The sequence below is a fragment of the Ruditapes philippinarum genome, unplaced genomic scaffold (genome assembly GCF_026571515.1).
Source record: "Ruditapes philippinarum isolate M1 unplaced genomic scaffold, ASM2657151v2 ctg1035_1_1_1_1, whole genome shotgun sequence".
In the NCBI taxonomy this organism is placed as follows: Eukaryota; Metazoa; Mollusca; class Bivalvia; order Venerida; family Veneridae; genus Ruditapes; species Ruditapes philippinarum.
Window position 1 is genome coordinate 133471 of NW_026862191.1, and position 25097 is coordinate 158567.

Consider the following 25097-nt stretch of genomic DNA (forward strand, 5'->3'; position numbering starts at 1 on the left):
TTCACATTTACATGTATTTACAGCATTTCCGTATTTCTTACGGTTAACGTGGTAATTGGTCTGATATCTGTTGTTTACGCATGACCACTTGTTTACTGTTGTGGTGACAATAAACCCAGTGTAAGAAATACATAAGTCATATATAACGATTATCACCAAAAACGTTATGTATATATGGGCTATAGTGTTATCATTATTATCGGAAGGGTACAAAATTGACTGATGATAACAGTAATTTGACAGTTTAATTTTTTAACGGTTATTTCTTTAAATTGTATCGGATATTGTTTAGAAATAAAGGACAGATATTTGGGATAAAAGAAAAACGGCCTTCTCGTGCAGTGACATATTGTGGGTTTGTACATTTAAATGTCAGCTATTGACTTTAAACAAAGTATGCAAATAATCATCAAATATATAAACAGATAAAATAAACGAAGAGTGTTTGTATCATACAGATATCATACAGATATCAACACTAGTTCTGATCTAGCTAGCAAATAGAAATAAAGTACAAATAATCGCGCAGACAATAAGAAAATTCAATAATAACAACATTCTTTTTAAACACAAAAATTAGTTTCCTGTGTTAGAAGATGCCTCCATTGCATGCCCTTTCCCTGTTGATCTTGTTTTTTCATAATTCATTTCGCACATATCTGAGGGAAAAACGAAAAATTATGAATGTGTTGTACAATCATACATAAAATGAATGACAGCATATATATACGCAAGTGGTCAAAGCAAGGAAATTGTGAAACCCAGATTCCAGTTGTAAATGGTATAATTATGTAACAAAATATCATAATCAAATATTGAAATATTGTTTATCATTTGTCATTTGTCTTAGATCAGTTTTGTTTCTATACACTTTTTAATTTCAGGTTATTTCGCTAATGTTATACGAGAAAAAAAGATAAAATGGAAGATGTCCTGTTTAATTTGTGGTTTATGACTGTCTTATTCATCGGTTTAATGTATATAGGATTTAGCAATGCAGATATTATATATAAAAGGTTGATTATAACCTTTGTTTATGTTAATCTTATCATCTGGATCTATAGTAGAAGGGGAGTTGAGGATGTATTTTACAACGTGCTCTTGTCTTCAGCCTGGGTCTGGACATTTAATCAAAATAGTACGCAAGAGCGTACCTGTTTCACTTGCAGGGAACCATCTCATTTTAATACCAAAAAGGTAACGCAAAGTTAAGTATACCTTTATCATTAACAAAACATTCTACTTAAAACACTTCTTCTTTAAAGATGAATGTATTAATATATTTCTATTTCATAAATTCCCAATAAGTGCCTATGCCATAAGAGATTTTAACAATCAACTACTGTATTAGTCTAATAATCAAAACCACTTTTTTGTTGTTGTTGCCTAGTATAAACTCAACATTACACGACTTTACTTAAGTTATTTTCTTAGAACTATGGTGGCTAATTTAGGTACATATATTGTTGTATTTTTACTTTACTAAGTGAACTGTTGTTGTGTTTTGTCTAATCGATAATTGAAAGCCATCAAAGGAAGAGCGTAAATAAGACATTAAACATGTGTCATTGTTTCGTCATTACAACGTAGTGCCGTTTCCTTTTTACGGCGAAAACACGAAGACACAACAAAGTCAAACGTTGTCGTCCCTTGACATTTTTGCATTTTTGTCATCATTATGCATTTTCGTTTTATCACCTTTGAATATGTCTTTTAAATTACTAAGTAATTTACTCGTTAAATGTGACTCCACATGAGAAGATACGAAAATGCAAAAAGCAAAAAAAAAAAAAAAAAAAAAAAAAAACACGACAAACATAATTATACGGACAAAACAACAAGATATTAACGGAAAAGTTAAAGCAAATAAGAGAAAATGAGAAATTACAAAATAAGGCGGCAACACGACAAATTTTATATGTCTTTTCTCCAGTCACTTTACATAGAGTTTATGTTTGTTTAATTAACCAAACAAAAATAATTTAGTGGCTGATTTGCCACATGTCGTCCTTTCTGTCAAGCATGCGCAAACATTTCACTCAGCAGGGCTTTAGGCGAAGGAACGTGACTTTAAATAAATGCCCAGGGGTCAAAATTTGCCCCGCCCTAGGGGGTCATTGATTTTCCTTACATGTTTTAAGTAAAAGCTCAAAAGATCTACTTAAAAAAGAACAAAGTGCTAGAGCTTTAATATTAGACAAGAAGCATCCTTTAGTGAGTGACTACCAAGTTTGTTCAAATAAAAGCCATGGGGTCAAAATTGGCCCATTCCCAAGGGTGTCATTTATTTTCCTTATATGATTAAAGCAAAATCTGAATTAAATCATCTCTTAAAAAGTCAAAATAGCTAGAGCTTAGATATTAAGCATGGACATCTTCTGGTGAGTGTCTACCAAGTTTGTTTAAATAAATGCCCTGGTGTCATAATTTGCCCCGCCCTTGGAGTCATTGATTTTTCCTACATGTATAAAGTAAAACTTAATTAAAAAAAGACCCAAAGAGCCAGAGCTTTAATATATGGCATGAAGCATCTTTAAGTGAGTGACTACCAAGTTTGTTCAAGTAAAAGCCCTGGGATAAAAATTTGCCACCTCCGGGGGGGGGGGGGCATTTATTTTCTTTATATGTATATAGTTAACACTTAAAAAGTCAACACTTAAATTTTTTTTAAAAAATCCAGAGCTTAGTTATTAAGCATGAAACTTCTTCTGGTGTCTACCAAGTTTGTTCAAATAAAAGCCCTAGGGTCGAAATCATTCTTGTTCATGGAGAGTTGTTTATATACAGGTAAGCGATTTCAGGGCCATCATGGTCCTCTTGTTATTATTGTTAAAGTCCTATCTATTCACTGCTACTGATTACCATGTATATTGCTAACATAATCAATTTACCTTTTAAGCGTAAAGCAGAACCTCAACTATCTGAAGTTATCAGCAAGAAGATCACAACAAATGGTTTGTACATTCATTAACTGATTATAAATGATTAAAAAATCTCGTTTTATAACGTTTTACACACTAAAATACGTAGACTTTAAAATACAGTACAAGGTTTTAAAACAAGATATGTTTGTAAAACATGGATGTGGCCAGGCTATTATGACTGTCTTTTGCACAAGTGACCAAAACATCAATAGGGATTATTTACTGGTAATGACTAGTCACAAGGTAATTGTGACTGTAAAGGTTTTGTCCAGCAATTTTATGACAAAGTTATCACAAATCTTCCCAAATAATGTATGCATATATTTTATGAATGATGTGGGCCTCCTTATTGACAACCAATTTGTTATATTACATAAGACCTTGAAATGTGTTAACCAAAAGCATTTTAGTTTAAAAAAAAATATCAACCAAGGCAACTTGATTTTTTGAGTTATTGGTCCTGCACACGGTCAATGTGACCTTGAACTTTGACCCAAAAACCGATAAGGGTCATCTCAGTTATTGATCGAAAACCGTTATTACCTACAAGGTCAAAGTGATCTTGACTTTTGACCCCAACACCAATATTTATAAGGATCATTTATTGGTAATGAGCAATCATCATACCAAATTTAAAGTTCCTAGGCCTAAGCGTTCTTTAGTTTTTGATCGGAAACCGTTGTTACCTACAAGGTCATTGTCACCTTGACCCTTGACTCAGAATCAATAGGGACCATCTACTGGTCATGAGTAATAATCATACCAAGTTTGAAGTTTCTAGGCCTTAGCGTTCTTTAGTTATTGAACGGAAACCCTTTTTACCTACAAAGTCGAAGTGACCTTGACCTTAGACTTCTTGACCCCAAAATCAATTGATGTCATCTGCTGGTCATGACCAATCATCACACCAAGTTTGAAGTTCCTAGGTCTGAGCGTTCTTTAGTTATTGATCGGAACCGTTTTTACCTACAAAGTTAAGGGGACCTTAACCTTTGACCCCTTTACACCAATATCAATAAGTGTCATCTCCTGGTCATGACCAATCATCATACCAAGTTTGAAATTCCTAGGCCTAAGCCTTCTTTAGTTATTGATCGGAAACCTTTTTAGCTAAAAGGTCAATATGACCTTGACCTTTGACCCCTTGACCCTAAAATCAATAGGAGTCATCTACCTGTCATGACTAATCATCATGTTAAGTTCCTAGGCCTAAGGACTCTTTAGTTATTGATAGCAAACCATTTGGTCTACGGACCAACGACCGACCGACCGACCAACCGACGACAGACAGACAGACAAATGCAAAACAATATACCGCCACTTCTTTGAAGAGGGCATAATTATGACTTGTGCAGGTGCGCCAAGCCAAATCAATAGTATTTTAGTCTCTATATTGCAACGTCTTTCAAAAGACATTTAACCCCGTTTTTTTTAATCTTTTCAGAGACAGTCACGCATATTTACGACTCTTGTGAAAGCGAAATTTCGAAAAAAGTGGTTGACATAATAATGGATGCAATGTTTAAAAAGTACAAAAAAACTTAACAAATTGTCCAGTGATGAGGAAATGAAATTTGATCGTCCAGTTATAGTTGTTGCCATACTTGACACGAGGTTCATATCCAATATAGAAGGCGCCTTAAGTAATATTAATGGTAAGAATGGTATGAAATCTTAATTAAAGTAATATGTTATAACAAACAAAAATTTACCTTTTTGTAGTATTTTGCTAAAATCTACAAATTATAAAACAAATATGATTGAATGAATTTGGTCGATGTAAAATAATTTATGTAATTAAAGGCACATACTAGTATTTTGTTTATGTTTCAAAACTTTTTAATTTTGATGTCCTGTTTTAGTTTCAACAAATTACTCATTGGCCAGTTTTCCGAATAATCATTTGCTTCTGTTGCGTTTTGGCAAATTGTAGAAATATAGTGATAAACTATTTTGTATGAAGAAAAAAAACACTATTGGCATATTTTTACTAAGTTTATTAAACCTAATTTCATATTCAAAGCAACTTTCGTCAGATGATAAGCATCTGAAATGCTTTAAAATCATTGTGTAAATGTTATAAAGCTCATGTTATCCTTTTCTGAAGATTGAATAAATACAAAATTGTTGCAGAAGAATAATGCACATTGTATAAAGGAACAGATCTGTGAACAAAAGTGTCATTTAATTACTTCAATCTACTCTGTTCTTAAGTGTTTACCCTTTATTCTTTTACAATTAGACTAGTCTAAATTTCAAATAGTTGTATACCTTGTTTTCAGAACAACACTATAATAAGGTTGCTCTTGTTATTGGTCATGTGAAAATAAAAGATAAGACAGCACGGGCGGCAGAATTGAAAACTCATGAAAAATATGGGAAGCTTGGACTTTGTGTGGACTTCTTTTATGAAAACACCAACGACTTCTTCATGAAACAACTTATCTTTAACAAATACATGGAGTCGTTAATTAATTTGATAGGTTTTAATAAAATGATATCCTACCGTAACAAAGATGCATTCGATAAACTAGAAAAATTTATCGACGAATTTTAAGCTTATCATGTGATGCTGCAGGAAAGATCATCTCTCTGTATACGCTATCGAGTAACAGTGTCAGTGTGTATTTTGAAATTGATGCATGTTGTCAGATCATAATATCACATGTCACATATAGTGCAACTTCGTAGCCACTGAAAACCGAAAACATGTTGGGCTAGCAGATTTTTAAAGTTTCTGTTATTTAGAAGTTTTGAATTATCTGAATATGTAGAAAGCATCAGCTACGTAACACATAATAAAAAGTACATGGTGTTGATAAAATTCATAAAATGGCAAAAATTGATGTTTCGTAAAAAGTTAATAAAATTTATAATACACATTACTGACGTTGTTGATACAATAGCATAAACTCAACATCACAACCTATCCATAAACATTTATTTGTAGTACCAGCTATTAACGTTTATTTTTTTGTTTTCGTAATATATTTATCAGTTTCTTTTACTTACACTTTAATCAAGGGCTTGACATGCTTGGCAGGTTTTGATTCTAATGAAGTCAAAATAAATAGTCACTGCTGACATTTTGCATGTTTTATAAACTCAAGTATAATAATCCTTCAAACCCTGTACAATTTCTGGATTTTGGAAGTAGATTTTAAATAAATGTAATTGATATAAACGTAAACGATTACAATGGCCCTCTATTGCAAAGTAACGTCGAATTTCAATTACAAGCCGCGTAAAAAAGACATTTTAAAGAATGGTAAATTGTCGCCTGGTTTGGTGTTTAGAATACAATGGAATAACAACTAACTTTCAGTCAATATTGCGTAATCGATGTCTTATAAACAGTCATCTTGTTCGCCTCGGAACTTTTATAAGAGATGATTTTGTGAATAAATAACACTTGGTATCGTATTTCGTTCGGAATTAATAAATTTATAGTATTTTTTTTGTAAACGTTGCCGTTCTTAGAATAACAAATGAGGTTGTGGTCGATGTAAATGCCTAGCGCATCTTTCTTTAACAAAAACAATCTGACAGTTGCCTATTTTGATAGTCAAATTATTGTTATGTAAGGTTTGATAACAATCAGCATGCAATTGTTTTGTCATGATGTATGCCATTTTATTAGTTGACATAACTTCCAATAATACTTAATTATTTGAAATGTACTGCCGTCGGATTGGCACTCCCATATAATGTTGTGTCGTCTGCATACATATCGGTGTAACTAATTTTCATTTAAAGTTTTTAATTTTAAGTATAAATCCCTGAAGGCAAACCAAAATTACGGTTTTATATTGTAATTCAAAAGCTCAAATTTGTAGAACATGTGGGAAAGATAGCCATTTACATATTTTATGGCATGGTTTAAATTTTGTTTCTTTATTCTTGATAATCAATTACATTCAGTACACGTTTAATATTAAAGTTCATTTTTTATTTTTGCGCCTGCTATATATCACTTCAGTGTTGTATGTGTTTTTGTTTTTAAGCGTTTTTGATAGTGTTCCCTAAATGTTGGTGCTATGAGGTACATCCTGTATAGAAATTTTCCTGTTAAATAACTTTCTTAATTCTTATCCAATTCAGGTCCTTGATAAAATAGTAAATAATCGTTTTCATTGAAATAGATTTTAAAATCCATCTTTTGCCATGTAATTTAATATCACAATCATACAACGTTTAGCATAATAATAGTTTGTCATGTTTTTACAGCATTTTTTTCTGTGTCAGTGTTTATCAAACTAATCGTGAACATCCACATTTTTCTGATTTCTCACTTTTTGGATTTTACAATAAGATAATGCGATAAAACGGTTACCGTATCGAACTAGACTATTATGATGAAATATATTGGGCTGGGACTACAATGTGGCCATACCACGTGACCTTTCGGGTACGGAACACGCCGATTTTTTACCCGATTCAGGTATGTTTTTTATTCATAACTTATTTATTACTCAACCGATTTTGATCAGATAAGGCGCAGAGTACCCGTAATTATATCAGTTATCCACGGTATATCAAAATTCTGAAAACCCCTAAATAGTTTTTGAGAACATTCGAGTACAGTTTTCTTTTCATAGCCTGGGCCGAGGGGAACGGTACACACTCATTTGGCATAACAGGCGATTTCTAGCAAGTCATATGTTTTTTGACACTATTTCATAGAAAAATACTTGTTAAATCTGATATATTTACTATGTCCAATGTATCGAGTGAATGCAATGATGTTTTAGCATATTTTCATAAAGTTATGTTGAAATGATACGGAACACACTGTTATTTCAAAAGATACTGTATACACACAATTTCTGTCTTTGAAACAATTCTAAAATAAAATATATAAAAAAATTAATTCAAATTATAATGTGAGTGATTTTTGTCATAGTTATACATTTTATTAATTTAAACGAGAACCCTGGGACCTGTTTTGCAAAGTATCATTATGCCTACAGTTTGATGTAAACAGGATTATTCAAAAAATAAAAGACAATTTGAGAGTACGTTGCGCAAAATTCGATTTTATATGTTGAGCAATTAATATTTGGCTATAAAATGTTAAAATTTTAGGGAGGAATACGGAAGACATTCAAAATATTGTTTTGTTTTGATTTTCATTTGAAACAATTAGGTATATTCTTTTGATTATAAAACGAATTGTGAAATTCATGGACATCTGTTATGTGTGATTATTATTTCATTTAATTTGTTTGTTCGAATATATAAATGACTGTCTAAACGTAGTATGAATATATAAACAAACAAGAAGTTAGGAGTAAGTTGGAAATATATGTTCCTTGCAAAATGTTGTTTAAATAATCGAATTTGGAGGAAAAACGCTGGTTTTGATGTAAGAGGATTTTTTTAAATCACGGAAAGTTTAAAGTTTTTTTTCGGCCACATAATATTTGGTATGAATAATCTGCCAGGGTCCCAAACTAACTGCATGTATCTAAATTATCAAATTATCTACATATGGACAAATATATTTCGCAGTTTTACGTGAAATCAAAATTAATAATTTGATAATTTGAAGAACCCATATGGGAACAAGGCCTGTTATATATCGTAACGTAAGCCGTAGTTTATACAAGGTAACCTTGTTACATATACATGTAAGGATAAACATGTTAGGAAATTTGGTAAAATTATGCCTATCTTGGACTTTCATTTCAAGATGCATTAAACACTTGAGTTCATGGATATGTGTGCTTGCGTGTTTGTGTTAAAAATAAAATGATATTTAATAATACCCATTTTGTCAATCAAATGCTATGGATTTTGGAGGCTGCGTTCTGTTTTATATACTACATGAAGTAGGTACGAGACCACAAGTGTCACTTCGATGTTTCGATTTTTTATGTGAGAAAGTTTTCTTACTACCGTACAGAATGTCGGTCGTTTTACTCAGGTGCCCGTTCGTTCCTTTATTTGTACCCAAAGGGGCACTTGTAAAACTCGAAAGTCGCCACATGATAATGTCAGTTTTATGAGCCGTGAAACCAAACCAAAAAATGACCTCATTACATGAATTAAAAGTTATTTTTAAAGCTTCATGCCTTTAAACATTAAAAATTTAAGCAATGGCGACTACATTTTTATTTGTTTGGGTCGTCAGACAAAACAAATAATGGTAGCGAAATTTCAGGCTCTGATATGCTTATTTGCAAAATAAGAAAGTAGTCCGAACCCCTGGAAGCGGTTACTTACCTTTATATGTACTCTAACGCTGAAAAATAAGGGGGGATCACTGTGTTAAGATTGTCAAATGACGGGCGCATTAATTTTCAAGCCTTCTCGGGAGAAGAAAAAGTAGTTCCCGATTGGTCAAAGATTTCAAATATTGTGTAATTCTTTACAGATATACATGTAATATTAAGCTCCATGATTATTTACATCAGTGTCAAACGAAATTAATAAGGGTTACAAACCCTAATTTAGAATGATATGGTTTTCTTCAGACTGTTATCTTATAACTTCCCCGTGGTCGAGGGGTTACACGCTCTTTTAGGAAGAGAGATGTCCTGAGTTCAAATCCAAGTTAAGGCATGTTTTTTTTTTGTTTGTTTGTTTTTTAATTGTTTAAGCCAAATAAACAATGCATTACATATCAGTGTTGCAATAAGCCTTATAGCCAATTTACTACAGTTATGATACTAGAAACAACATTGGTGGCACTATACAAAAACAAATTGGTTTACAATCTCACAGCCTCCACCTTTCTGACATTCTGAGACCCAAACAAATTCAGTGCCTTCTGTGATTTGATTTAATTAAACATGACCATGATATTGCAAAATTGTACCTAATGACTTGCTTATTATTAACAAAATATAAATATATATAAATTGTTATCAAGTAATGATACTTTTTAGCGATTTAGGTCATGACCTTGTTTTATTTTTTCAGGATGAAGCAAAAAGACATATCTTACTTCACTTAAACTAAAAGAAATAAAAAACAACAATAAACACAGCATTATATAACAACATTTTCTTTCTATAGAGCGCAACTACCTGATTCTGTGAAGATTGAAGTGTTTAACATACCCTAGGTGATTTTAAATAGGACAATTACATGGAGGTTGTAAATGTTAAGCGTGATCTCTTGAAATATAGTGCACAAATACATATAAACATTAAAAGTAAGCATTACGATACATTGCAAAAGAGGTCCCTTGGTTCTCGTTTAAATTAATAAAATGTATAACTATGAAAAAAATCACTCACATTATAATTGAAATTAAATTTTAGTAATTTTTATTTTAGAATTATTACAAAGACAGAAATTGTGTGTGTACCGTATCTTTTGAAATAACAGTGTGTTCCGTACCATTTCAACATAACTTTATGAAACTATGCTAAAACATCACTGCATTCACTCGATACATTGGACATAGTAAATATATCAGATTTAACATGTATTTTTCTATGAAATAGTGTCAAAAAACATATGACTTGCTAGAAATTGCTTGTTATGGCAAATGAGTGTGTACCGTTCCCCTCGGCCCAGGCTATGAAAAGAAAACTGTACCCGAATGTTCTCAAAAACCATTCAGGGGTTTTCAGAATTTTGATATACCGTGGATAGCTGATATAATTACGGGTACTCTGCGCCTTATCTGATCAAAATCGGTTGAGTAATAAATAAGTTGTGAATAAAAACATACCTGAATCGGGTGAAAAATCGGCGTGTTCCGTACCCAAAAAGTCACGTGGTATGGCCACATTGGACTACATGCCGGGATTTTTCTGGAAAAAAATGATCTCAGTCTTAGGGCCTCTATTGCTTTCTGTAGAGAAATACCTCCGGTGTCGACCCAATCCATATTTCAACATAACAGCCTGACTCTCGTTGCTATACTTTATATATCAAGTCACATATAATCGTCAATTTTCGGATTCTGAAGTAAATTATATGGAATTTTAAAGATGACAATGGTAATGAAAGTATTGTTTTTGAACATACGCTCTTTCCGGTAAATAGTTATTTACCGTAAACATTTATGATCATATGTTATTTAAAAATAAATTTAATCTGATACATATCCAATGCATGTATAATGGTATCAATTGCACGTGTTTGTAGCGTATTTGACAAAATAATCTTTGATTATGACAGCAAAAAGCAGTGCTGAACCATAGATGGCTTTTATTATCAAATTAAAGGAACCATTTGGACTGAAGTTCTCTCAATGGATTTAAAGGTAGTGGTAAGCAGACATCTAAATCTTCAAGAGTTCTTGTAAATTTTGTTGATTGAGTTTTTTATTGATAGATTGAACAGCATATCTGAACTGCTAAATTTTATCATTTTTGTGTTATTTAGTTGCTTTATTTTCATTTCATTTATTTTATTTTTTTAATTAATTTTTTTTTATTTATTTTTTTTATTATTATTATTTTTTTTTTTTGGGGGGGGGGGGTGGGGAGCAAACTTTTGACCCTGGGATAAAAGCATCGATTCTCTGACACAGTTCCAAGCGGTTGTACTTGTCTTATAGTCTTGTAGGTAGGTGTGTACTCAACCGTAACATCTTTAATTATATATAGACATTTTTTAACATTTCAATTTTGAATGTTTTAATTCAAGAAAATACACAAATGTTGATACTGTCACTATTCTTGTGAAATATAAAGAAAAGACATCGGGAAATAAAATTGAAAATAAAAATACAAACAACAAACAAACAATAAAACAAAAATAAAATATGAAAATAATCTTTGGATTTCTGTGTAAACATATAATCAAACAATATAAAATAGAGTAAAGCAGAATCCCTAAAGAAAGCCCAACACAACAAAATTGAAAATGTTGCAGGCTCGGTTTGATTGAGCCCGTTCATGGACGGTACTGGAAAGTGCAAGTTACCGTCCACGCCACCTAGCACCGGCTTAAGCAGAATTCAACATTTAACACGAAATGGTGAAATTTTGAATTTAGTCACATCCACAGATGTGTTCATACGGCGGTTGTCATGGAACCTTCAATGTGACACAGTAGTGTCATTCCATGAAAAGCTGCGTATGGTCCCCAAGTAAAAGAATGCTTTTGCCCTAAACGAGAAAACAATGGGCGGAACTAAATAAAATGGAATTTTGAAAGGGGATCTGAGGTTATGAAGCCTGCATATCACAGATAAGACGTCAAAAGACAAATTTAAAAAGCAGACAACATATCCTAAGGGTGATTATACAGTATTCAAGTAGGAATACTGGAACCACCGAAGTTGAAAATGGCCAAAATGAAGAAACTAAAAGTACCAAATAACATGTTTACACAACAATAATGTTGTGCTGAACAATCTTCAAGGATCGAAAATATAAGAGTCAATATAAGAATTCATGGCTCCTCAGTGAAGCAAAAATGACAGTGATGTTTATTTGGTCGCTATGTGATCAAAATATAAAATTGTCTACGTCTATTGAATAAGTATATTCATTTGCTACTATAAGTGTTTAATTATGTTCGTGTACATAATATTTTTCCCATTTTAATCAATACATGTACTTCCAAAGTGTCTTTAATTGTCGCAATAAGCACAATTATTTTGAATTTGTAATTAAACTTTTTAAGGCATTTATTTATTGATTGATCTCAAAAAATTAAATAATCATCAATGCTTTAAGGCATAAACAAAATCTTTCGCTGTTGTTGTCATCGTCTGTGATGCCAATTTTGTTTTACATACATATACAAAATATCCTTGAGTAATTCAAATACAGATGGTCTGGTTGATATAATGAAGCAATGTTTGTCTCCCTTTGGTCGCACGTATTGAATTATATTAATAACTGTCTGATGCGATAGAAAAATACAAAATATGAACATGTCATTGAGTTGTCAATAGTTATTAGGTGTCAATTGTTAATAATTGCTATGAAATGAGTACTGGGAACTTGGGAAGTACTTGTAGTCTGCAAGTGTTTTGAACAAAAGTGCCTTTATATTATAAGTGTGATATAAAATAACTGGAAACAAGGGAAGTCATGTGATTACATATTATCGTTGAGTCCATTAGACATAATAGATACTGATTATGCTACATACTTTTCGATACAAGCAGGTTAGAAAGTTAACACGGACACTACTTGTAACAGGAAATAAGTGGTCACAAAATATATACATGAATATAACTTTATTTCTTTTAAACAGAAACCATTATGTACGTATTGCAAAACAAAAGAAAAAAAATCAAAAGATTTACCCAGCCGAATAATTAACATTTATTATAGTTTATAAACCACGGTTTTCAATATTACTATATCTATTTGCCTTCCTGGTTTGTGAAACTAAAAAAGTAATTAAAGCAGTAATTTAATCGCGATCAAAACAAGTATGACCTTAACCTTTTACAGCTGTGGGTTTGAAAATATAAACACACTAAGGTTATAAAAGACCTTTGGTATACTGATTTGTACTCTTTTGATTAAAGTTTCACCTTGACATAGTAATATCGACGCAATGGTGATTAAAAACAACTTATGAAGTAAGCAGATGTTGATCAAATTACCATTTAGGCTAACCTGATTGACATCAACTTATATGTTGTCAAACGTATAGTAATATATCTTATTTATAAGGACCAAATTATTAAAAATCAGACATTGTAGGCGGTAACATAAGACGTTATTATATTATCAAATTAACGTTGCTGTGACCTTATATAATTATAGCCCTACTTTTTTAAAGTCTTAATTGAAATATATATCAACAATTATTCTCGCGTGAAAAAAGGTTCATTAGCTCTAGTATTGTTTTTCGTTGTATGATTAACTTGATTCATTTGAAAATAATAGCACATGAACTAATTGATCTGTTTGGGTTTATAGTTAACCAACACAAATTATGTCGTCTGGCACCGAAACAGAAAATAGTGTGTTTTTGTATACGTACAGGTGAGTTGCTTATAGCCAAAAACTAAGTTAAAAATGATTAGAAGTTTAAATAAATATCAAACTTTAAACAATATTGATTGAAGTGTATTCAGTCACTAGCTTACCTGCACATTGTGTGTGTCCGCCTCATTTATAAATAGTGGCGGCGTGGCCGAGTGGTTAACGCGTCGGACTAGTAATCTAAGATTGCTGCTGATCGCGTGGGTCAGGGGCAAGCCTTTGCTTCCTTGAGCAAGAAACTTTACATTCATTGCTTAGTACTGGTTGGTTCCAGGAACGGATTCGAGAGTGTTTCAGTAAGCTTATAGCTTCCAACACAATCGAACTAAAAATAAATTTGTATAAACTAACTAATAAATATGTATATAGAAATACAATAATAATTTTTAACAAAAACAACAAAAAAGAAATAAAGTAGAGAAAAAGTAGGACCTTATTGTGTGGGGTAACATGGACATGACTCTATTCGATTCGAACCCACGATCCCCCGGTTGAGAGGCAGACCCCTCAACCACTAGCTATATGCTATTGCACCCCTGGGAATGCTGTCAACCTTGAGATGGTATTCTGACACTATAATATTTAAAGTTATATCAAAAATTCAAAGTTGAAATGAATAAATACACACATGAAATATTACAGTTAAAATGAATGTCTTTTGTTGAGCCCTGTTAGTAAGGGTAGGGTGTAACAAAAAGAAATTCACGTGTAATACAAGTCATAATAGTCATGTTCATATATATATATATAAAGAATAAAAATTAAATAATAACAAATTTAAAAAAATGTACTGAGAAGATATAACGCTGTTTTAGATATAATACAAACTGTACATAGAATAAAACTAATGGACATGGATGGAATTCATAATCTTGTAGAAAGGAAACTATAATGTATAGTATAAAAGTAAAACAAAATCTCAAATACAAACTGTATTCTATATCATATAATTTAGATTGAGTTGTGTGAGTGTCTAAACATTAAATGCATATCTCTTACAGTAACAAATACTGTCCCTCTTTTAATCTTCCATTAGACTTTACTATATAACTAACTGCATATATATCAAGTGTTTAAAATTGATAACTTCAGGATGTTTGAATGTTATCCTTTCTCTGTTTTAATATATGGACATGAGCACCTATATGCATAGATTTAATTTTCTACCTTTCATTTTTACCAAAAGTTATTATATTAAAAATTAATATACAAACACATGGAAAATAATAATTAATTTCTCATGGTGAAAGAATACCTGTAGGTATGTACTAACTGAACAAACTAGAAAATTCAGTCTATAAGCCAGTAAAATAAAAATCTATCAATATTCACTCCTCATGGTATCTGTGCTTTTGATGACCATACAACTGGTAAATTTTGTACAACAAAAATAGTAAATAATACCTAAGTTAGACAGAAAAGAACAAATAATTTAGTAAACATGAGTTACTTCAAATTAAATTAGAGAAAACTTGAAACCCAAAAGAACACCCTAAACAGCAAAATTATGAAATGTTGTAGGCTCAGTTTTATTAAGCCATGTAAAGTAATGGTAGTAAGTATTCATAAAAAAGTAGACTGTCATGTGACAGCAGTAACTGCAGAAAATCGGATAGCATTAGCTTTCAACATCAGGATACTGGTACACTTTGTCAAAACAATCATTCTGTGCAATAAATTAACGTAAAATGGATAAAATCAATAGGGTAATCGTTTACAACAGTTCCATTCCGACCCTAATACTCATTTGCAGGTGAACGTTCATCTTGTAGGAACATTTTGAAAATATATAAATGAATGAAAAAGAATACGGCATAAATGTAGACCACAACGATATTCTAAATCCGGGTTTTAGTATTGCCAATAAAGCAATCGCAACTACTCGGCCCTTTCCGTCAGTCTTCGGACACAATAGTATGAATACACAGAACGGATGCGGTATTTCGGCCTAACCTACGCAAAGAAACTAAACATGTAAACAAATAGTTATTTAATGCTGGGAGTTGTTGACAAGATTATTTCCAATATATGTAGTAAAATTCCACTTAAAATAAGTGAATTCATAGGAACAAAAGCAAACAATACATTATTTATATATTTATTATCATGGTTGTAGAAAACGAAAGTACAAAAAACCAACCTGTTGACATTTAGTCGGATTTGTTTAAAATTGAACATCAGTGGGCATATTTATATTACAAATTGTTATCAGACATATTTTCAAGCATAAGAGTACCGGGACAGACATTAGATGTCAAATATATACATTCGTTTTACATTGTCTCTGTTTCTGTTTACATCTGAAACCACGTGGTAGAACTACTTTCAATCCGTATTGTTTCCGAGGTTATTATAGATAATAGCCGAGGCAGTTCCGAATGGCCAATAAAGCTAATGGACAAGCTGTTAAATTGAGCCTGCAATTTCTTGAAAATAATATCACAATGCACAAGCTTTTACATGAAGTTATTATATACAAATATAACAACATATTTGTTTACTTTATTTTTACGAATCAAAATAAAACTAATTTACACAACATGACATCAACTGCTAATAATAATAGCTCCTTCAATAGGCCAAAATAAAAAGCATTCTATAAGAGACGACGCCGCTCACCGGCGTCGCCAATGAAAAATGATTGTCCAGGATGATAGATTGAAATAACACCATGTAACGTCACATTAGGCTATATAGTAAACAGTTTACGCGAGGTATAATAGTTTTCTAATATTTGGTTTGTAAAGATCTTTCTACAGAGAAGAATACATAAATATAAGTGCACGTTAAAGGTTATTCTATATATTGTTTGCAATATGTTCATAAAGGTGCATTGTACGAATAACGACCATGCAAACAGGCACAGTCCATCGCACAAAAGCTCTGTGACCTACAGTCATTTGTGATTTTCTAATTCGGTGTACCAGTACCACGTTACTATGACATCATTTTTTTATGGTAAAATTATGGTAAAATGGCAAGCAGCAAAAAAGTTTATTAATCGAATCTTCAAAATGACCAAAATTCTTTATTTTTTATCAAATAAGATCAAATAAAGCGGAAACGTATGGAGAATTTAAGTCTTACAAGCTTACAGTAATACATTTTAATGTGTGTGCGCTAAGGCGGCAAAAATTGCAAATTTTTCACGTAATAAGTGGCACCAAAAATATCTTGCATGTAACCGATATTCCTGATTATATCGCTCAGTGTAAAAATTATCAATTGTTAAATTATGCAATGGGTATCCGAGAAATTTGACAGGCCTACTTTAGTTTTCCCTGCATATTTTGCAGAACTGTTCTCGGACAGACTTATAGTAGTGAACACATAATTTACTTTCATTTTATCAATCAAAATTATTAAAGCCAAGGCGAAATTACAAGTCAGCACAAATTCGACTATGCTAAAAAAACATTCTTATTTCAAAATTGAATGAGATTGCGTGCACTATGGACATGTAAAAATAACCTTAGGAATTTAGAAAATACGTACATGTACTTATAGTAACCATATGGTATTTCTAAACCTAAATAATGTTTTTTATTGCAAATGTAACAGTAAAGAAATGCTGCTGTACAGACCACACAAAATACATAAAGAAAAATATACTGAATAATAAGGACAAGGTAATTGCTTAGAATTACAATCCACATAAATAACAGAAAAAAGATGCCAAAACATGCAACAATAGCCCTTGATGTGTTAGTTTCGCATTAAAAATTGGTAATAAATACTGCAGTTTTCGAACACAACATGTAAATTATTACTTGAATCTTGAACTTTATTACTTTTCTTAAAAGCTCTGTACTTCTTTCTCCAGTGTAATTTTCTTGAAATATTTTGGCCCATATTCAGGCATGCAGCTTAAAATGCAATATCATATCTGCATATACGATTTATTCCCCTCTGACAGGACCTGTTTGTCTGGTTGAAATATTATACTTTTTTACCTCCCTTTGGTCACGCATTAAGTGTCATACAAAAAAGCATAATGAGTTGTCAATTGTATTAACTGTTATGAAATGAATGCGGAGAAATTTTGTTGGTATCTGGAACGAAGGGTAATTATACAACACGTGTGATATAAAATGGTTATTTTACATAGGAACAAGAGAATTAATGTGATCAAATATTATCGTTGTGGTCAGACTATTGTATTAATTCCCCCCTTAGACTTAAATTATAAGAAATGAAAACAGCCAACCTTAAAATTGAGTATTCATGCTAAAGATGTGATTTTTCTAGAATAATGACATGCCTGACACATAAAAATGATCTCGTCATATTGGGTTGACCGACCAAATTTTCGCAAAATGTCCCATAAGACGGTTACCCCAACCCACCTTTTAACCAAAATTTTCTGCTGATGACAGGAAAGACAACTGAAATATCCTTTTTTAAAATGCAAAAACCAAATGAGAAACTATCTATCCTAGACACTTATAAAACAGTTCATTTACTTAAGAAACCAATGCAGTGATAGTTTCTTAAAAATAATTTTTATACTTGTAAACCAATCACCTGATGCCCCATTCGATCGAACGGTTTTCCTGCACCTTTTGCAACCAATCGATGTCCATGTTATGATACAGTAATCTGACTTTGTGTCCATTAGACATAGTGAAGACTGGTTATGCTACAAACCTTGAGGTACAAGCCGGTTAGTTAGTTAGTCATTTACTTAGTTAGTTAGTTGGTAAGTTAGTTACTTAGTGAGTAACTTACTTAGTTACTTAGTTAGTAATTTAGTTAATAACTTAGTTAGTTACTTGGTTATTTAGTTAGTTACTTACTTTGTTGATTAGTTAGTTAGTTAGTTAGTTAGTAAGTTAGTTAGTTACTTAATTAGTTAGTAAGTTACTTAGTTAGTTAGTTAGTTAGTTAGTTACTTACTTACTTACTTAGTTACTTAGCTTACAAGGGCACCCCTCATAACAGGAAACAGGTTTCAATATTCTTTATTAAGGAACATACACAAATAATGTTTCTTTTTACATGATACAATTAACATAATTACAGTGTATATACATACCACGCATGGCAAATACAGAACAAACATGGATGGTTGAAAACTTACTGAACACATGTTAACTTAATGAGCAAATATACAAGAGGATGAACTATATGTACAATTTCAACAATATGTGCACACGAGAACATATAAAATGTCTATTAATCTTACACGGGCATTTTCACAATACCTTAACACCACACTATCAGATGTTAAAATCATGGCAAAACCAAATATAATGTGTAAATAAGTACATTGTATAAGAATAAATATACATGTATACGTAAATATTTACTGGAAACGGCCTAAAATGTGGCCTAAGTATAGTTGTTTACAATGTTTTGTTTCGTATAAATGTGTATAGTTTAATTACTGCAGAAAAGTTTACATGTAAGTCTAAGAACACTTGGTCTGTAGAATGGGAATGTTAACATAAGTTTTCGGATTTATTTATAATCTAAACCGAAATAAATGAAATGATATTCATCTTCAAAGTCACCATTGTTACACATCATACATTGTCAATTTATTTGTTCAGAATTTTAATTAAATTCTCTCATTTTCATTACTTTTACATATATCGCTATGAAGCCAACAAATGCATCAAATAATTGACAAAGGTGCTTGGGTTTTTTAATGACATGCCTTTGTTATTGGCAAGAAGAATATTGAATGCATTTTAACCTTGACCTGACAATGTTTCCTGGTTTATGTTAACCTTTCCGAGTTAGTTGAAAACTGTGCCAATGTACATTGCAATTAAAGTTAGGTACTTTATACCGGGAGGTACTTTGTACCGGGAATGTCCAGATATTACAAATAACACTTACATAAAAAATTCTTTTGTATGCAAGTGTTTTTCACATCAATTTCATACAAAATATAGCATTTTTTTAAAGAAAATTCAAAGTTTAAATAACCCTATTCACAGAAATGTGTTTTACGTATAAAAACCAGTGGTATTGCTAACGATTTAGACCCAACATGATATTTTGAATGTGTGTGCAAATGCTTATTAAATGGTTCCCCTTTTACTGTGTGATAACTGATAAATATAAAGATACAAACAATACACATGTAAGTAAATTAAGGACAATACTTAATGATGTAATGGTTCGGTTATCTTTATTATCGCTTTATTTTTGTACACACTATTTATTAAAGATTGAATCTAAATTTTCAAAAGCACTAAAAAGTAAAACTAATAAAAAATAAAAAGGTATGCATGTATATATTTTTATTAGAGACTTAAGTCATGTAAGTGTGAAATCATTATGTACGCATAACAAAATAAGATTCACAAAATTTACCCAGCCGAATCATTAACATTTATTAAAGTTTCAAACACCGTGTTCAATATTACTGTATCTGCAATAGACTTCCTGGTTTGAAAAATAAAAAAAGTCATTTAAGCAGTAATTTATTGCTGATCAAAACAAGTATGAGGTTATCATTTTAAGGCTGTTGGTTTCAAAAACACATTAAGGTCATAACGAATTACATTTTGTGACAAAACAATGATGTGTACAGTTTGAACGAAGTTTCACCTTGACGTATAATTTTCAACGCGTTGGTGTTTTTTCAATGTGAGCAAACATAAATTTTATATAGGTCAATTGTCACATTGAAGTACCGATTTCTTATTAAGTAAGCAATTACTATTTATACTAAACTGATTGTAATCAACTGATAGTTTGCCAAACGACTAAATATAAATCTTAATTATTATAGTCAAAAAAGTACAAAATAAACGTTATAGCAGATCACATTACACAAAACTATATTATTCAATTGACTTGTTGTGACCTAATATAATTATAGCCCTACTTTTTAAATCCTGAAGTGAAATAGATAAAAAAGCAATTATTCTTGCGTAAAAACTGCTCACCCAGTTACACAGTATCTAGTATTGTTTTTCGTTGTATTATTAATATGATTCATTTGAAAATAAAAGTACGTGAACTGTTTTGTCAGGTGTTATGTCGCACCAACGCAATTTAGGTCATATAGCACTGTAACAGAAAAGTGTGTTTTTTTTAATTGAATAAAAGTTAATTATACGTAAAGTTAATTTTTTTGATAATAGTCAACAAATTGTTAACAAAGTCAAAAAAAGATTAGATGTTTAAATGGATATTAAACTTAAAACATTATTTATTGAATTTATTCAGTCACTGACATAATTGCATTTTTTGTGAGTCCGCTTCGTGAATAAATAAATAAATAAATAAATAAATAATACATGTAATAATAGAAATTATGATATTAAAAAACAACAAATAAAGAAAGAGAAAAATCAGGACCTTATTGTTTTGGGCAACATTAACCCACGATCCCTCGGTACCTTAACCACTAACTATAGGCTATTGCAACCCTGGGTATGCAGTCAACCTTGAGATGTATGGTATTCTGACACTATACTATTTAAAGTTATATCAAAATTCAAATTTGAAATGAATAAATACACACATGAAATATTACAATTAAAATGAATGTCTTTTGTTGAGCCCTGTTATTAAGGACAGGGTGTAAAAAAAAGAAATTCATGTGTAATACAAGTCAAAATAATAGTCATGTTTATATAAAAAAAAAAGAATTAAATAATAGCATATTCAAAAAAAGCATTGAGAAGATTTATGAACATTTCTTTCAGACATAATGGACACTACACATACAAAAAAACTAATAGGCACGAGATCATAGTTCAAACACACCGAACGATTGTTGACTGTCCTTGTCAATGAGATTGTTTTCCAGATTACCGGTATCAAAATAAATTTCACTGTTTTGTCCGACGGATAGTTTAAATGATTTTTGAATGAAGAGTTCGGTGTCATAGTATGTTTCGTTGAAGCAATTCTTGTAGACGGACGCAATTTGTACTACTGGACCCATATCACTCCTATGCTTAATAGTATAGCCTACTTTCCTGTGAACAAAAGTACTGAGAATATTAAAAAAATGTCAAATGTACAATATGTACTTGTAAGAACACAAAATGAATACCAACAATGTAGGTTTATCAGAAATTTTAAGAAAAAATATATGTACAATTGTTCAAATTCTAAATTTTGTATGATTCAAGTCTTTTTCAAATGTCATAGTTAATGTGTCCGTTAAAAATACGTACCCCTCTGGTCCACAAGCATCCTTTTTGAAACGGATTATACAATAAACAACATACATTCCGCCATTTTGTACATATATCACATCATTCAAATGAGACAGCGTTCCTTCGGACATTTCAGATGACCACTGTAGAACGCCATTCTTAACTTAAAAATAGAAACATAAAGTCAACTATGTATACTTGTATGAAAAAGCAAATCTTCTAAAATTACTTTATAACAGTTCCTTGTATCATTTCTTTCTTTATTTCAAATATATATATAATTAGTTTAATTTAAAAAAAAACACGCCTTCCACGTTTTGTCTATTTCATTAAAAAAAATCACGTTTAAATAACAAATAACCGCCATTCTTCTTATAAATAGTACATGTTATTTTAGTATAGATAATAAACATTATAAAACCAAGTAAATCACACATATTAACAAACGTACTGTTTCCTGTAAGGTGTATTGCTGAACGACGGCGTGTGAGAAGGGAGTTGATCAGTACATTGTTCTTTTTGATACCCGGATGTTTTGGCCATTCTTTCGCTACCACATCGTCTTCATAAAAAACCTTCATTTGCAGATCCGCGATGTATGATAACATATTGGTTTGATCTAAAAGATTTTAGAAATACAATTAATAAAAATATAATTATAAATGAAAATAATTCACATTTACAATAAACTTGTTATACCTTAATTTAATGTACAGGTAAACTAATTTACATTGTTTTTTTACTTAACTTCATCGTGTAATCTTAAAAGATATTTGATTTATGGCGACATAACTTTAAATAACGACAGCGACAGTAACTTACCAATACTTTACTTACGTAAATGTACTGAATTGCCTATATACTATTTTCGCCTTAACTGTTTTTAAATTATTCAAACTAATAGAAATTAATGCAACTATTGTATTTCATACCGCTACTAATATAAATTCAATAAAAATGTGACAAGGCTCAATACTTACTTCGCTCTAAAATGTTAAGCTTTGATGCACATTCTTTAGTAGTCTGAAAATCAAATCAACATTTCCGATTATTAAAATATACAAAATAGCATTATACATGTACATGAAAAAATGCTCTATATATCGTATTAATTGCAGCTAAAACTCGCTGAACTGAGTCTATGTATTACAAAAACTGAATCTGTCAGTGAGAAAAGTCATAATTAAAGACATTATCATATTAGTAATCACAATTTGAAGGTTAATTTGAGTATAATAAAGGCATAATTTCACGTTACGAACGTACCTTATCATTTAATTCCGAGATCATTCTTAAAAGCAGGGTCATGTCCTTGATGCAGCATTCATCCTCGTCGGATTTCACAAAATGTTTGGCAACTGTGTTATCAATACCTGTACAAGGCACACAATATATAGACGTTCTTATGCTTTGCTTAACCGTTGTCGACGACAAATGTGATTCAACAATCGGTTTAATTTCGTCATTTCTGACTTGTTTTAACGAAGATAAATGTTCGTCAATAATGTCTTTAATATCGTCAGCACTAAAAGGCATATCACGTTCATATGTCAACTTGGTTGTTACTAGTACCACTGATAATACCATTATTACACAAACAAACAGAATGATAGTTATCACAAACAATCTTTTCAGATCATTATGGTCTTTACTCAGCATGACTAGCTTGTTTGTGCCATTTCTAACTGTCATTTTGTGGCTGTCGATCTTTTCATCTTCTATATCTGCGTCCATATCTTCGATAGAGTCAACGCCATTATTTTCAGTTATCTTAATATTTTCTTCATCATGTTTTAGTAACGAAGGAAATAAATGTGTTGGGTTCCCCGAATGGATTCTATGTAAATCCGATGATGAATGAAGGTTTGTTTTCTCAAGTGTTACTAGAGGCCGGTTAGGATTCGTCGTCTCATTTTCGCAAATGTAAGTGGATTGTTTGTCATGCCTTGGCCCGCCGTAATAATTTAAACCATCTTCCGATTTATCAAATTCTTGCCATTTGGGAATTTGTGTTTTATTTCGCACCTCATAAGATCGTTCGTTTCCATTTTTACATCCATATTCTGGTTTACCGATATCTTCAGAAGTCAAATAACGCTTTACGAACGGACGTGTTTTCTTGCCCGTCGTTAAAACATCATTTTCCTCAATGCGTCTCTGTAAGTTTACTCTAGGTGGACTGAATATATTTCTTATCTTTTCTAGCAAAGATATGTGATCTTTCGATTCAACTGAAGACAAAGAACTCACGCTATGTCGTGTAAGGATCTTACGCTCTGCCATTCCTTTTTTATTTACTAGTTTATAATTGTGGTGCAGCTACTTGTATTGATGTGTTAAAAACTACATCTGTCACAACGTCCTGTTAGAAAAAAAATACAATTTAAACCTTGTTTCGTAAGTCTACTACATTTACACAGGACACAAGTGGTATCAATTATTTATTTCTTTACCTTTTTAATTAAAGAAATGTATAAATTCTTTTCAAAACTTTTAATATGATTGTGTAGTTTTAAGAATCTTACAGTAGCCTAATGATCAGAATAATCCAACAATCCAAACAATGATAAAGAAAGGAAATGTGCAACATTGAATCAGATCACTTGAAGAAAATGATTAAATTGTTAAAATTATCAGCTCCTTATGAAATTTCCCGACCATTTTAAAACACTTCCGTCAGATTTACGTTAAACTCCTTACAAAGCTTTTCCCAACTCTAAAAAAGACCTTTTCAAAATATCTAACCCATTAAAACTATAAATCTGCATTTTCGTTTGCAAATGAGACGATTTGATTGACGAGTACTATTACAAATATAATAATTAAATGTTTTATATACCCTTGATTTTTTTTTCAAAACCTGATATCCTCAGTTGGTTTTGGTGACTTGGATTCGAGCCCGAAAGATTAACAGAGCAGGAAGACTTTGTACTTATCTTGGCTATTGATTCTAACAAGTCGCCAGTGAATAGCAGATACAATTTTGTCTTTTGTTTCTTACTGGCACTTCTTAATTACATGAATTAATTGAAAATATTACGCTTTATAGTATCTGCTTTAAAATTTTCTTTGTTTGAGTTTGAAACCGCTACAACCGGCTTTTTAATAATATGGTATCTCCACACATACCATTA

At 31.3% G+C, this 25097-nt stretch overlaps 2 protein-coding genes and 1 long non-coding RNA gene across 5 annotated transcripts; 1 reads left to right on the top strand and 2 right to left on the bottom strand.

The window, feature by feature from the left end:
* The first annotated feature begins 217 nt into the window (after window positions 1-217).
* Window positions 218-6008, top strand: LOC132718217 (uncharacterized). Its single transcript, XR_009624059.1, has 5 exons — window positions 218-355; window positions 885-1197; window positions 2900-2954; window positions 4369-4579; window positions 5207-6008. It is a non-coding gene; the product is annotated as an uncharacterized LOC132718217 (long non-coding RNA).
* A 15152-nt stretch (window positions 6009-21160) lies between these two features.
* On the bottom strand, window positions 21161-22578 carry LOC132718227 (uncharacterized). The gene is made up of 3 exons (XM_060701873.1): window positions 22415-22578; window positions 21982-22126; window positions 21161-21780 (listed from the first exon to the last, which is right to left on the bottom strand). The coding sequence occupies exons 1-3, from the start codon at window positions 22569-22571 to the stop codon at window positions 21549-21551; spliced, it is 534 nt and encodes a 177-aa protein (XP_060557856.1). The 5' UTR covers window positions 22572-22578; the 3' UTR covers window positions 21161-21548.
* A 327-nt stretch (window positions 22579-22905) lies between these two features.
* Window positions 22906-24784, bottom strand: LOC132718228 (uncharacterized). 3 transcript variants are annotated; one of them, XM_060701875.1, is made up of 3 exons: window positions 24489-24784; window positions 23230-24325; window positions 22906-22986 (listed from the first exon to the last, which is right to left on the bottom strand). In XM_060701875.1, the coding sequence occupies exons 2-3, from the start codon at window positions 24244-24246 to the stop codon at window positions 22933-22935; spliced, it is 1071 nt and encodes a 356-aa protein (XP_060557858.1). In that variant the 5' UTR covers window positions 24247-24325; window positions 24489-24784; the 3' UTR covers window positions 22906-22932. The 3 variants fall into 3 exon arrangements, with proteins under 3 accessions (XP_060557858.1, XP_060557859.1, XP_060557860.1); XM_060701876.1 differs by having other exon boundaries at window positions 24664-24781; XM_060701877.1 differs by having other exon boundaries at window positions 24709-24778.
* Window positions 24785-25097: the final 313 nt, after the last annotated feature.

Coding starts and splice junctions, on each gene's coding strand:
- LOC132718227 (XM_060701873.1), bottom strand. CDS start 22,571: ATGTTATCATACATCGCGGATCTGCAAATGAAGGTTTTTTATGAAGAC. Junction 22,127..22,414: donor AATACACCTTACAGGAAACA/GTACGTTTGTTA, acceptor TCTATTTTTAAG/TTAAGAATGGCGTTCTACAG. Junction 21,781..21,981: donor GATGCTTGTGGACCAGAGGG/GTACGTATTTTT, acceptor TTTTGTTCACAG/GAAAGTAGGCTATACTATTA.
- LOC132718228 (XM_060701875.1), bottom strand. CDS start 24,246: ATGGCAGAGCGTAAGATCCTTACACGACATAGCGTGAGTTCTTTGTCT. Junction 22,987..23,229: donor TCTCGGAATTAAATGATAAG/GTACGTTCGTAA, acceptor TTTGATTTTCAG/ACTACTAAAGAATGTGCATC.